Here is a 15,784-nt window from a genome sequence, read left to right as displayed (position 1 = left end):
GTGTGATTAGATATCCAATGTCGTATTATATTGGTGGGATTAGGCTAGAAGAAACTGATGGGGCTAGATCTTGGAGTGTTGATATTTAGGAAGTTGTAGTTCAGGGGCCATGTGAAAAACGTTGCAAATACAATTCAAAAGATAATTGCAATGATGAAATGAACGTTCACATGTAAAGATAAGGATGTTATTTTGCCTCTTTACAGGGTCTTAATGAGACCTCACTTGGACTATTGTGCGAAGGTTTGGTTTCCCTTGTGACTCTAATATATTAGAAAGAGTACAAAGGAGAGTGTTCAAAATGATATCTGGATTGTGGAATACTGATTATGAAGACATTGAGTATTTCAAGTCTGCAGACCTTAGGCAACAGGAGAAAGAGAGGTATTATGATTGAGTCTTACAAACTTTTGAAAGGTTCATACAGGATTTCAATTGATGAAAATTTTCAATTTATGGAGAGTTGGGAAAGGACAAGAGGGCATCCTTGGAAGCTGAGAGTGAAGGCTGCTAAGAAGAAGGTGAGGACTAGATTTTTCTCTCAGAGGGTGGTGCATGACAGGAATGGATTCCCATTGGATGTTGTGAGTGCAAGCATTATGAATAATTTCAAGAATAAGTATGATAGCTGGCTTGTGTCATAATAGGCCTGTCTCTGATTCCCTGGAGGTCTCTCTTAATAATAATATGTACCTGAGAAATCGTGAGAATACAACAAGGATTTTTATTTAAGTTTTTTAGATCTGGAAAAGCTGTGTGACAAGGTTCCAAGAGGAAATCTCTTGAAAATGTTACACTTATAAATGGGACATTTTATCGAGCAATAAATAGTCTATTTGAGCTGTAAATCTGGATTCAGAATTGAAGGAGGGTGGTGTTAAATCAGGTGTCCGACAAGGGAGGGCATTATCTATTGTTGTTGTCATGATCCATCGAAGTAGTATGGGATGCACTAATAACCAGATCAAGATAAGAAAAGGAATCGTGACGTGATTCGTTGTTCATTTCATGGCGTCATTGCAAACTCATGACGTCATGAGTTTGCAATGTTTGAATTCCCCTGGGGGCATATGTGTCAATGGCTTCAGTTCTTGTGTTTTGGTTCACGTATGGAATTATGAGTGATGGTAGAGATAAGGTTTCGTGTCATCATTAGTGGGACACTTTTAAACAGATCAAGATCAATATATGATAAGGAATCGTGTCGTGGGTGTGTGTGTTGTTTTCAGATGTAGATAAGTAACGTCATTTGTTATTTGTAAATAAGTGACGTTATTGTTTTGAATGGAAAAGGAACATATATTAGTGGATAAGGATTCGTGCCGTAATTGGTGGGGCACTTTGAACAAGATCAACATAAGATAAGGAATTGTGTCGTGGGTGTGTGTTGTTATGAGATGTAGATAAGTGACGTTATTGTTTTGAATGGAAAAGGAAGATATTAGTGGATAAGGATTCGTGTTGTGGTTAGTGGGACACTTTTAACCAGATCAAGATAAGTTAAGGAATCGTGTCATGGATGTTTGTTGTTTTCAGATGCAGATAAGTGATGTCATTTGTTAGTTGTAAATAAGTGACGTTATTGTTTTGAATGGAAAAGGAAGATATTAGTGGATAAGGATTCGTGGCGTGATACTATGAACCAAATAGGGGTAGGGTGAATGGGAAAGCATCGTCCGTGTTGTGATGGGTGTTGTTCTGAGTTGTAGATAAGTAAATGGTTTACGTCTGGCATTATGGGTGATGGATAGTGATAAGATAATGTTTGGAATTTCGCTGGGGACCCCCCATCCCTTTCTATAAGGGACATCACGTGGAGCGTTTGGTTTACATATAGCATTGTGGTTGTTTTAGAGATAAGGAATCATGATGTTACATGTTTGGAAATTTCTGGGGAGCATGTCTCTGTGACATAACGTGTTGTTTTGGTTTGCCTACGGAATTGTGGGCGAGGTTTCTGAAATAAGATACCTTGGAATTTTCCCAGGGTGACACATCCATCAATATCGTCATATTTTGTCTTTGGTTGTCTATAGATGGCAGTACTAATTTTCCAGTTCAGTTTGGGGTATTTCTTTCCAGTTAAAAGACTATGGGAATTCTTAGAGATAGTATAGTCATGTGGTAGCAGCGTTTAGAGTTTTCTGAATAATTTAATTATATACTGGTGTCCCTCAAACACACACTTTTTTTTCCATAGCTCATACATATTTTATTCTGTATTCATATTCTAAAGAATATGGAAATTCTTAGAGTATAGTAGAGTCTAGTGGCGGCAGCATTTAGGTTTTTCTCAGTAATTTAATTATACGCCGGTGTCCCTCAAACACACGCTTTTTTGTTCCATAGCTCAGACATAGTTTATTTTATATTCATATTTTATTCATAATTCATCCGAATATTTTGATTTGTCTAAAACTAAGATCTTAAAGTTCAATAAATAAATAAATAAACAAATCGTGTGTGAATTCACTGTGATTTCAAAAGTGATTTTACTTAAATATGCATAACATATCAACGACACTCTTGGTTTTTTTAAGTTTACACATTTATTTCATAGATATTACTTGCATTTCTTTCCAGAATGGGACATCTTGGAAATATCGACGTTTTCTGAATGTTCCAAATTGCTGATTTTAAACATATATTCACAGCACAAAACAGATAAACACAAGATCTGAAGTGCAGTTGACTCGTTTTTCCTTATAGGTTACTGGGGCATTTCGTTTTTCCTTCACTCATGATATGTTTTTTTTTTTTTTTCACACACTTCTGGAGTTTCTTTCCTTACCGAGAACATTTGTATGCAGTCTAGAAATTCTAATGATAATTTCAATTTACTTAGTCTTTCCACAGAGACTCTTCTTAATGCGAATATATATTCCAAACTTAGATGAATTAAAGCATATATCAACACCACAGCACAACACACACACACAAACACACAAGCTGCAAAGAACGAAATTTTTGTAAATAACCTGAAAAGCTATTTGACTTTTATTCCCTTAGATTTTGTGTGCGTTTGGTAGTCCGTTAATTCCTTCACATTGGAGTCATTACTATTATTATTATTATTATGTCACACTCTCCCTCGATGAATCTTTGGACTCCCTGGAGGTGTTACATAATAATAATAATAATAATAATAATAATAATTATTATTATTATTATTATTATTATTCCAACTGCTAACTGCGCTCAAACTTGCTTAAGCCATCAATAGCAGAGGCTCTACCAATCGACCAACCTTTACTATGTTTTTATTCCCAACATGGCGAGTGTGAGCTCAAACTGTCTTTTGCTGACTAATATATCCGAAAGCAATCGGAAATTTCCCAGCTCTCAATGCGGATTTTTTTTTATGTGGTTCTTTTTTTCCCAAATGATTGGTTGTTTTTCTATTTTACTTTTAAAATTCAGTTAACTACATATTATAACCAGAATAACTGAGTAAAATAAATAAATCAATAAACTGTATGTGTATGTGTGTGTATTATTTTCCCACACTGTTAATTTCATTAGTCTTGTTTGTAGATAACTGTGACTCATATCCGGTCATTTGTTTTCAGTCCTCGTTCTGAGTGCGGGAACATTAGTTCATTTAAAACTTTAGACTATATGGTATGTTTAGGTAAATGTGTTTAGGTAAGCATGTCTTTTCATGACTCAATTTCCTCCCTTTTGATGTTTTGTGCGGTCTCTCTGTGTTCTTATGACACCAACATTCTATTAGAGATTAGTACTTCGGGGTTCTCGAACATGTGAACGAAATGTTTACAGATATCTCAAACAATGTCAATAGTTAGCATTAGACAATTTTCTAAAATAATTAATTATAGGTATCAATTTCCCCACTTTTTTTTATTTTTTCTTTTCCCCTAATGGAATATTCTGTGTTAAGTTTTGAAAAAAAAGTTTCGACTGCTTGTCATATGTTTTTGAACTTTTATTGGAAAATGCAACAACAACAGCACACATGTTTCTTCATTAAGTTACAGATGTATATTTTATATTGCTCAAATATTAAATCATCAAATGGTTATGGTCACATTTTAATTCCAAAGCTCGAAAATTACTTATGTAACTGAAATTTATCTATTTTTCTTTCTTTAACATTAGAAGGATTTTTCGCATTCCTAACTAAACAAAAATAAAGACATTAAACTTAACATGTGTCTGAAAGGGTTACCATATTTCTTGAAAACAATATGCAACAATGTCAACCATCAAAAAAAAAAAAAGAAAGATAAAAAAAGAAAAATAAAATGTTTTACCTTCAAATAAATATTTATGATCACAGCAAGCATGAAATTCATCAGCTTTTCAAAGTTGTGAAATTTATACCCATATTGCTTTCATCATTTGGTATCATTTAAAAGAAGAACAGGTCTGGCTATAAAGTTCTTTAATGTTTTTGATTTTTTCTTCCAATGGTGAGCATTATTTGATATATGCATGTTGATTCCTTGTTATCTGCATGCTACGATACCTTTTTATTTTCTACAGAATCTTTTAAAGAATTTTAGTAATGTGATGGGCTAAAATACCTGCTGTCTCTCTCTCTGAAATATTTGCTGTCTCTCTGTAAAATAATCAAATTCTAACACTCGTATTTTTCGAATTTGGTACGACTGTTTTTCTAGTCTGGTGAAGTTTTCTACAGATATAGGAAAAAATTGACATTTTTCAGTTCATTTGTACTTTATTAAAAATTTCAATTCTATTATTTGCTATGGACTCTGTTTTTAATTCCCCCATCACTAGAATATATAGGTGGTAAAGTTGTGAAATAAGTTTCGATACGCACTCAAGTTACTTGATTTTAACTTTTATCACCTACAGTTGTGGTAAAACAACGTACATTCTCTTTATTTTTGGAAACAGGATAAATGTTTTCTCTCTATTTCTTCTTTGTCCTGTTTTCTCATTTCCCAAAATTTGTATTTTTGCTTTCTGCATACAGTACGATACCTTTTTTTTTTTCTATGACAAACTTTTTAACAGCTTTAGTAATGTGATGGGTTAAAATATATACACTCTGTCTGTGAAATAACCAAATTCTAACAGTTGTGCTCTTAGTATTTGGTATGAGTGTTTTCTTCTAGTCTGGTGGAGCTATCTACAAATATAGTAAAAAAATTGTCACTTTTTTCTTCATTTGTACTTTATTCACAAAACTACAATTCTGTTATTTGCTATGACCTCTATTTTTAATTTCCCTACACTAAAATAGTATGGATGGTAAAGTTGTGAAATAAGTTTCGACTCGCAGTCACTTGATTTTAAAGTTTCTTTACAATTTTTCTTTCTTTCTTTTTTTTTTTGATGGTTGACATTGCTGCATATTGTTTTCAAGAAATATGGTAACCCTGCTTTCAGAGGCATGTTAAGTTTAATGTCTTTATTTTTGTTTGGTTAGGAATGCGAAAAATCCTTGTAATGTAAAAAAATCCTTCTAATGCTAAAGAAAGAATAATAGATAAATTTCAGTTACATGAGTAAGTAATTTTCGAGCTTTGGAATTAAAATGCGACTGTAAGCATTTGATGATTTAATATTTGAGCAATATAAAATATACATCTGTAACTTAATGAAGAAACATGTGTGCTGTTGTTGTTGCATTTTCCAATAAAAGTTTAAAAACATGTGACAGGCAGTCAAAACTTTTTTTTTCAAAACTTAACACAGAATATTCCATTAGGGGAAACGAAAAAATAAAAAGTGGGGAAATTGATATCCTGTAATTCATTATTTTAGAAAATTGTCTAATGCTAACTATTGACATTGTTTGAGATATCTAAATATTTCGTTCACATGTTCGAAAACCCCAAACTAATAATCTCTAATAGAATGTTGGTGTCATAAGAACATAGAAAGACCATGCAAAACATCAAAAGGGAGGAAATTGAATCATGAAAAGACACGTTCAATGCTTACCTAAACATATCATATAGTGTAAAGTTTTAAATGAACTAATGTTCCCGCACTCAGAACGAGGACTGAAAACAGATGACCAGATATGAGTCACTCAGTTATCTACTAACAAGATTAATGAAATTAACAGTGTGGGAAAATAATACACACACACACACACACAGTTTATTGATTTATTTATTTTACTCAGTTATTCTGGTTATAATATGTAGTTAACTGAATTTTAAAAGTAAAATAGAAAAACAACCAATCATTTGGGGAAAAAAAAAAACATATAAAAAAAATCCGCATTGAGAGCTGGGAAATTACCGATTGCTGGCGGATATATTAGTCAGGAAAAGACAGTTTGAGCTTACACTCACCACTGTTGGAATAAAAACATAGTGTGACCCCAATGTGAAGGAATTAACAGACTGCCAAACGGACAGAAAATTTAAGGGAACAAAAGTCAAATAGCTTTTCAGGTTATTTATAGAAATTTTGTTCTTTGAAGCGTGTGTGTGTGTGTGTGTGTGTGTGTGTGTGTGTGTGTGTGTGTGTGTGTGTGTGTGTGTGTGTGTGTGTGTGTGTGTGTGTGTGTGTGTGTGTGTGTGTGTGTGTGTGTGTGTGTGTGTGTGTGTGTGTGTGTGTGTGTGTGTGTGTGTGTGTTGTGTGGTGTGGATATATGCTTTAATTCATGTAATTTTGCAATATATATTAGCATTAAGAAGAGTCATTCTGGAACGACTGTAAGAAAATTTAAATTATCATTAGAATTTCTAGACTACATACAAAGTTCTCGGTAAGGAAAGAAACTCCAGAAGTGTGTGAAAAAAAAAAAACAGCCATCAGTGAAAGAAAAACGAAATGCCTCAGTAACCTATAAGGAAAAACGAGTCAACTGCACTTCAGATCTTGTGTTTATCTGTTTTGTGCTGTGAATATATGTTTAAAATCAGCAATTTGGAACATTCAGAAAACGTCGATATTTCCAAGATGTCCCATTCTGGAAAGAAATGCAAGTAATATCTATGAAATAAATGTGTAAACTTAAAAAAACCAAGAGTGTCGTTGATATGTTATGCATATTTAAGTAAAATCACTTTTGAAATCACAGTGAATTCACACACGATTTGTTTATTTATTTATTTATTGAACTTTAAGATCTTAGTTTTAGACAAATCAAAATATTCGGATGAATTATGAATAAAATATGAATAAAAAATAAACTATGTCTGAGCTATGGAACAAAAAAGCGTGTGTTTGAGGGACACCGGCGTATAATTAAATTACTGAGAAAAACCTAAATGCTGCCGCCACTAGACTCTACTATACTCTAAGAATTTCCATATTCTTTAGAACATGAATATAGAATAAAATATGTATGAGCTATGGAAAAAAAAAGTGTGTGTTTGAGGGACACCAGTATATAATTAAATTATTCAGAAAACTCTAAACGCTGCTACCACACGACTATACTATCTCTAAGAATTCCCATAGTCTTTTAACAGGAAAGAAATACCCCAAACTGAATTGGAAAATTAGTACTACCATCTATAGATGGCAGTACTAATTTTCGTCATGTTTAATGTTTAATCATCATGTTTAATGCATTGTCATCATGTTTAAAAACCATGATGACAATGGCCACTACCCAGACTTGTTTCGACCTTTATTGAGGTCTTATGGGAGATACTGAGATAGGAGTGTTGGTAGCTTGCTCCACCTTTGCAAGGAGTCGCCCAGTGTTATACCACTTTACCCCAGTCCTGAAGATACTTTCAGGCGCAAACTTTGTTTGCACACACTGGGATAAAGGATCAAACTAAATTTATTATAGTCTGACCAAGTGAAAAATAAACCTTCAACTTATTTTCATAGTGCACATATCGGTTATTTTGCTGTTCCTTTTTGTAATCGCATTTGTGTACTGTTGCTTTCAGAAGACCCTCTTGTGTAACTGATTGATGCATATACTGAGAGGTATTTTCGATGTATCTTTTTAAGCTAATTTCTTCTTCTACAGTCTGCCTCACTTGAAGCACACCCTGTCCACCTATTCTCCTAGGCAATACAGTAACGAGGGTGCGAAGCGCCTGTGTCACGTTTGTAACTTGCGCCCCCTAACCCAAAATTGACAAAAATTTGAAAAAAATATAAATGTAACAAATTAAATTTTATCAAATGCAATATGTTAAATACTTGCTATTAACCCCATCAAAATGAGTTGCAGTGTGTTGCAGAATTTGTGTGTCTAAAGCGGCGTATTGCCGAAATTTAAAAAATACAATATAAAATAGCGGACTTTTATATCTATTTATTTATTTTTATTTTTTACGTTTTGCACCCCAAATCTAATTGCGCCCGTGGCGGGCGCCTCTTTCGCCACGCCCTTGTTACGATACTGATGTTTGGTAGGTACAAGCGGTCAACATCACTTCGTGAATGCAATGCATGATGCATAATCATTACTTTTCTATTATATTTACGAGTAAAATTTTGCGTGCTTCTGTTTAGGAAGCAGGCAAAATTGCCGTAACATACTGACTACAAACTGGTATTCACCACAAACCAAAAATTGGCAAATCTCCTAAAACCCACTAAATCTCACACACAAAAAGAAATATTTGAACAGCACAAAGTAGTCTATAAATTTCCCTGCCATAAAGATTGTGATATCACCTACACGAGTTCCACCATCAGGTCTTTATGGGAAAGACTACAAGAACATTTCCGCGATTGTAACATCCCTATTTGAGAACATTTAAACATTAAAAAACGCAACATCAAAAAGAAAAATCGAATACAAAACAAGGAAAAACGGAAATAGCTGTTCACGCTCTTGAACAAAAACACACCCCTAAGATCGACAAGGCCATCATAGTAGACAGACAGGACAATGAAACACTGCTTAGAATATCGGAAACAATAGCCATAAAATGTGACGCGAACTCTATCAACGTCCACATGCCCTACATAATCTCCGAGGTTTGGAAGCTTCACAACATAAAATTGAGGTCACAACCCCGACCAATAGGCGGTAACACAAACACTTCAAAAGCAGAAGCACCTACCCGACCTGACATAGCATCCACTTCCTCCATGTGTTCAGACGTTAACCAAGCATAGTCGACACGGATCGCAGCCCGTCAACCCCCCCCCTTCTCCCCTCTAAAAATCAGTTGCTATTTTCAACCCCTTGACCCATTTCCCACTCTATATAAATATAAAAAAAACGCTCTGACATAGCACCCACTTTCTCCATGTGTTCAGACGTAGACCAAGCATAGTCGACACGGACCGCACCCCGTCAACCCCCACTCTAAAAATCAGTTGCTGTTTTCAACCCCTTCACCCATTTTCCACCCTATATAAATATAAAAAAACGCTCCGCCCATCCCTAATAATATAATAGATATGTATATATATTATTAAAAAAATCCGGGTTTTTTCCATTTCTATTTAATTCTCCCACATTGCCTACCCCCCCCCCCCCACACACACACAGTAGTTTGGACATCGCAGAAAGAAAAAAAGCCACAGCACCCAGAAAAGTATGTGTAAATTTCTCTTCCTTTATGCTACATATATTTATTGGTAAATATACATCTACAACGCCCTAAGAATCCGTGAGTAAAAAAGCCAATGACATTTTAACAGGGGCACTCCTAAACAGAAGCAGGCAAAATAGCCATAAATATAATAGTTTGTTAAGAGGAATAACATGGGAGTTTTCCCAGAAATAATATCCATTACTTTTCTAGTTTTTCGGTCCAATTTGTCCAGGTCTTCTATTGTCCAATCTATTATGCCAGCTGTGTATTGGATCACTGGTATAGTCCAAGAATTTTGCTCTAATTGTGTTTAATCCATTTAGTTTTGTTTTCAGAATATTTCTAACTATTTTGGTTTATTCTGCTGCTGCCTGTTGTTTAACTTTCGAGTAGAGAATGTCACTGGCTTCTAATATTCCAGGTATTTATAGTGTTCGTCAGCTGAAATTGCTTTTATATATTTCTCTTAATCAAAATTAAAATTGCTAGTGTCATTAATTTTTCTTCGTTTAATAGATAAAATTGCGCATTTATCTAAACCAAATTCCATTTTGATGTCCCAACTGAAAATAATGAACTGTGTTCAGTAAAGAGTGTATTTGCTGTGCCGATTTTCCAGTCAATTATAATTATAATAATTAAAACTTTACAGTTTTAATTATTATAATTATATTTTAAAGCTTTCTTTATTTCTGGAGTTTCTTAAATTTATATGATTCTAATAATATTATATTCATTTTTTGTGATGAATATTTTCATATTTCTAAATGTGTTCATTATTATTATTATTAGACACCTCCAGGGAGTCAAAGACTCATCGAGGGAGGGCACCTGCTCTACAGGTCTCTCTCCACCAACTGACCACAACTACACCAACGCCATCTACCGACAACGACTAGTATTTCCACAGACAATCACAAAAACATCCATGCCCACGGCGGGATTCGAACCCTCAACCTTTTGGGTGGAGAGCAGATACGCTAACCACTCGGCCAGCCAGGCTGGCAAAACTAAGTGGAAATGCCAGGGATGTCATGCTATATTATGAATTGGACTGCTTTTTGTGATTAATGTGGTGTCATCAGGTGGGTATAGCAATGTGTTTTATGAAGTGGTGGGCAAGATGAATTTTTAGGTATCACGTGTTTTTCTTTGTGGGGAAACACAGTGGGCTTTTTAATTTTTAAGGATGGTGTTTTTCAGCTATAAATGGCGGTGAGTTTATTTTTCGGTTTGTGCTTACAGGTGGAAAATTCGTAGGTTGAAGTGGTTTTGAGGGGAGTACAGAAGTGTGTGATGCTTAAGATGGGATAGGTGGACGGGTGTATTTCGGCCGATGTTGGGACAGTGTAGTCAGGTAGAAATGGGCGGGAAAACATCTGTCTCCTCTCTTGCATCACTTCCGGCGACGTACCCACGATGCTGATGAGTGTTTTTTTTTTTTTTTGGTGGGACAAAATGAGAGAAAATTTTAAACGATGATAGAGTTTAAGGCTGATGAGGAAGCAGCTATATTATTCTAGTTCTGATTCCGATTCCTGTACAATCTGCAACAGACATGAAGTCAGTTTTTGGTGATGACTAAGAATGGAGACTGCTCCTCCCTCCCTCCCCTGATTTCCAAAATGCATATTTATTTGTATTTTAGAAATATATACACGTTTGCACAAGAATCTGGCCTAAAATTTTGCCTAAAATTAATAGTAGAGAAAAGAAGAGAATATAATTCGGAAACACATATTGCATTTATTGACTTTGAAAAAGCATTTGACAAAGTTAAATGAAATATATTATTTAACATATTAAAAGAAAGACAAATACCTAATAATATCCTAAAAGCTATCACAAGTATATATGAAAATAATCAAATACAAATAAGATTAAATCACGAGCTATCATATACAAGAGAGATAAACCAAGGGGTCCGACAGGGATGTCCCCTCTCAGCAACTCTTTTTAATATCTACTTAAATGAAATAATAATAAAATGGAGTAAAAATTTACACCAAGGAATTAAACTTTCACCTACAGTTAACTTAAACACTCTCCTCTTTGCAGACGACCAAATAATAATTACAAATTCTGAAAATACTTACAGAAAGCTATTTTAAATCTAAATGAGATATCCAAAGATTATGGTATGATAATATCAACAGAAAAATCAAAAACTATGGCCTTTAATGGACAAGATCCAGCAAGAACTAAAATAGTAATAGATAACAAGATCTTAGAACAGGTGAATTCATTTAACTACCTAGGATGTATGATCACATATGAAAATGAAAAAGATATAAACGTAAAAATTGCAAAATATTTAAAAATAACAGGTGTAATTAACTCTATATTTAAACCAAACCTAGTTCAAAAACAAACCAGGCTAAAAGTATACAATACATTAGCCTTACCGGTCTTAATGTATGGAAGCGAAATCTGGACAATAAAACAAAAAGACAAACAAAGATCAACAACAGCAGAAATGAAGTTTATGAGAAAAACTGCAAAGTATGCCCTATTTGATGGCAAAAGAAACGAAGATATTATGATAGAATTAAACCAAGAACCAGTTATAGAAAAAATTAAAAAATATAAACATAAATGGATGGAATACGTTTAAAGAATGAAAACAGAAAGATTACCAAAACAAGCCTTAAAGTACAAACCACTAGGAAAAAGAAAACCAGGGCGTCCTCTTAAACGATTCAACGATGACTTCTAAGGCCGGAACAGGCCATGCTAGGCCTAAATCCTTGATACGTATGATGATGATGATGATGATGTTTGCACAAGAATAATGTTTAATTTGCCAAATATTTGGGTCTGAATATTACAGACCATCTTCAAACGTGTGTGTACGTGTGTTTTTTCATTTACAAAAGGGCAGGTGGATGCATTAGTGTACGTCAGTCTCTGAGGACTGCAGGCCAGAGGTGTATGGTTCTTGTTAGCTGCATTTTTGGTATTGGTTTTTAATGCTTTTGGGTGTTTTTTGTTTGTGTTGGAGTGGTAATTTGTTCCATTCTCTCTCTCTCTCTCTTCATGTAGCTTCTTCAGAAGCTACATTCAACGGAATACAAATCTTCCTCAGATTTGTATTCCATTGAATGTTCAATTTTCATATTGTTTATGAATGTTTCTGGCTCAGATCTCTTTTCTTTTGTGATTTTCATAAATCTCCTTCCAGTTCTCTATTGGTAGCATTCCTTTTTGTTTTTGTATAGCCATCTGATCCAACCACGTCGCCGTCAATATGGATAAAATACATCACTCCTCTACACTTCATATCCATCCCATATTTCAAAGTAATATCAATGGTATTACAATTTTAATACGCACTTCACATCCATGGTAACTTGGACGTATATATACGTCCTGTCCGGTTGGGTGGTTTAATGGTGGTTTTCACGATATGTATTCTGACTTCATGGGGATATATCATATAATACAATAATATGGCATGACTAGGTTTTGCAATAAGCAAGCTAATGATAGCAGTAGCACAGAATATTTGAAATAAAATAACAATGCTGTGTGCATGCATTTCATGTTGTGTATTAAGATGAGATATGCGAAATTCTACAAATCAAATATGTTGAATGTTTTAGATCTGCATGTGCTAGTTTTCATGAAAGATGACCATGTCACATTGGTCAGGGTTTTTGAAAACTTTTTGGTGATTCTTTGAAGAAGAAATTGTAATCAATATTGGACATTTCTATACACTGCCATGGTAGCTGGTGATTTATTTCAGACATACATAATATCTCATGACTAGTCTGTTTTCCCCCACATAACAAACTCCACATAAAAATTTGATCTTGTATTCCTTGTTAAGAACCTTATTTAGGTTATTTTTCAGCTGCTTCCCTATTAGTTTATGGCGCAAGCAAGAAGAGATTTTATCCAGGAAACTCGAGTTTTAAACGATGCTAGAGTTTAAGGCTAATGACGTAGCAGCTATATTATTCTAGTTCTGATTCCTGTACAATCTGCAACAGACATGAAGTCAGTTTTTGGTGATGGCTAAGAATGGAGACTGCTCCTCCTTCCCTCCCCTGATTTCCAAAATACAAATTTAATTTGTATTTTAGAAATATATACATGTTTGCACAAGAATAATGTTTAATTTGACAAATATTTCGGTCTGAATATTACAGACCGTCTTCAGTGGCTACATAGGAATAGTTTTAAAAAACAAGGTGGAATACGAATTGATCATTCACACATAGAACGAGCCGCGTGATGTCATATCGCTAAGTATTAGAAGAGTAAACATTTTTAAAGTCATAATTAAAGATATTAAATCAGAATTAATTCAGAAATGAGCCTGTGTAGCTCAGTGGATGTGGCGTTTGTATACCACCGCGCTTGGCCGCACGAAGGAAGACTTCGTTTCGGGTCTAGTCGGCGACTAGAGGAAATTTTTCTAAGCCTTTTTTCGACCGGTTCCCGAGTTAGTCGATCTCTGGCACGGGCAAGCAGGTTTTTCCTCCCGGAAACTCGGGTTTTTCGTCCTGTAAACTCAAGAAAATCGACCGTAGAACCCACATTATTTCAGACATTAAATATATTGTGTACGCAGTGAAGAGAATTCTTCACTGCGTACTGCTTAATTAGTGATAGCGTTGGGCCATCTGTCTCTGATTGGGTACCAGTGGAGATTGAACTGCCCACTCAGTCTCCAAAAGTTAGATAGGGCTAAATGGCCTCGCCTACTCCCCGTATACGGGAATAAAAAGGCGTTAGCTGATTTTTTTTTTATTAATTCAGAAATGTTTACTCTTCTAATACTTAACGATATGACATCACGCAGTTCGTTCTATGTGTGAATGATCAATTGTTCGTATTCCACTTTGTTTTTTAAAACTATTCCTATGTAGCCACTGAAGATGGTCTGTAATATTCAGACCTAAATATTTGGCAAATTAAACATTATTCTTGTGCAAACGTGTATATATTTCTAATCATTATGTCACAAGTATCGTCAAAAAACCTAATTTGTATTTTGGAAATTGTTAAATTTGCTCTGCCTTCTCTCATTGAAAAAATAAAATGCGTTAGAAATTAAAGAATAATAAGATTATTATTTGATAATTTCGTTTATTAATATTTATATGGAATTGGCACGTAATAATAATAATTTTGAAATAGTCAGTTTAACAGTCAACTGTATTCTGCTCATCTTTCTTGTCACTAGAGGTCCCAGCAATCTATGGTTTGGTGGGTGTTTTCATTTCTGTTTCTTAGTAATCTTAGTAATATTTTGTTCGCTGGTCGCTCAATTAACAACATGGATGCAGATGGTTTACCAATCGTAGGACCAGGTATAGATTACACTAAAGTGGATCCTTTCCATCAAAAAAGAACCCTTGCTTTTTTGAATCATTTTCTTATTCGTACAACATCATTTCTGAATCACTTTTCAGTAGTGTGCGAAGAGAAACTCGAAAAAATACTTCTACGTATTCAGCGACTTGAAGCATCTATGAGCATACTGGAAGCCAAATTGTCATCCATTCCCGGTTTAGAACAGGTGAAAGCACCAGTTGAAGTTTCAAATAACAAAATACAGGAGCAGCCATTAAATCAATCCCAGTCAGTAACACCGCCAACGCAGGTTGCGGAAGATGGTTCTTCAGGAGTAGCAGCTACCCAACAGGTGTCTGAATCTGAAAAGTCTAAATGTACAATATCGCAAGATCCCAGGTATGCGAAATATTTTAAAATGGTAAATCTGGGTGTCCTAGTGGCTGCTGTAAAACAGAAAATGGTTACAGAAGGTGTTGATCCAAGTATACTAGATAACGCTGATGCACCAGCACCTGATGGTGGTTACTCCGATTTAAATGATAATGATTCCGAGTCTAGTAGCTTCAGTGATTAGATTATTTATTATTCAGAACTATCAACGTGAATAAAAGCTGCATATAAAAACTTAATTATGTATCTGTATACGCAAACGTCTATTTTTAAAATAACTGTATATGAATGCATATTTATAAATATCTGATTGAAGTGGATATAAATATATTTATGAAAGATTTAGCTTATGCAATAATTAAATACAGACTTTTATTCATTGTCATTTACAGCATTTATCCTTTTTTTTTTTTTTAATTAGAAATTTCCACAAAGTAACCAGCCAGTTTTAAAAATTGTTATTTTTTCTTACCTCGTAAGCTAGATGGAATCCAGAAACCATGCACTTTCTGGTAAAAAACCATGTGCATGGTTTTTTTTTATTTTTTTTTACCAGAAACCATGTTTTGATTTCATCATATCACATGTATTGACATATGAAATTTTAAAAATCATTTTAT

The 15,784-nt window shown here is 34.3% G+C and overlaps 1 protein-coding gene across 1 annotated transcript; it reads left to right on the top strand.

Moving 5' to 3' along the window:
* Positions 1-14,683: 14,683 nt before the first annotated feature.
* On the top strand, positions 14,684-15,505 carry CCDC53 (Coiled-coil domain containing 53). The gene has a single exon (XM_090392213.1). The coding sequence runs from the start codon at positions 14,755-14,757 to the stop codon at positions 15,346-15,348; it is 594 nt and encodes a 197-aa protein (XP_090248339.1). The 5' UTR covers positions 14,684-14,754; the 3' UTR covers positions 15,349-15,505.
* The last annotated feature ends 279 nt before the right edge of the window (positions 15,506-15,784 follow it).

This window comes from Typopeltis vanoorti, chromosome 5 (genome assembly GCF_054136105.1).
Source record: "Typopeltis vanoorti isolate ZY-2024b chromosome 5, IOZ_Tvanoo_1.0, whole genome shotgun sequence".
Taxonomy (NCBI): Eukaryota; Metazoa; Arthropoda; class Arachnida; order Uropygi; family Thelyphonidae; genus Typopeltis; species Typopeltis vanoorti.
Note: the sequence above shows the minus strand (reverse complement) of the source record. Positions and strands in the feature narration are given on the sequence as shown.

Coding starts and splice junctions, on each gene's coding strand:
- CCDC53 (XM_090392213.1), top strand. CDS start 14,755: ATGGATGCAGATGGTTTACCAATCGTAGGACCAGGTATAGATTACACT.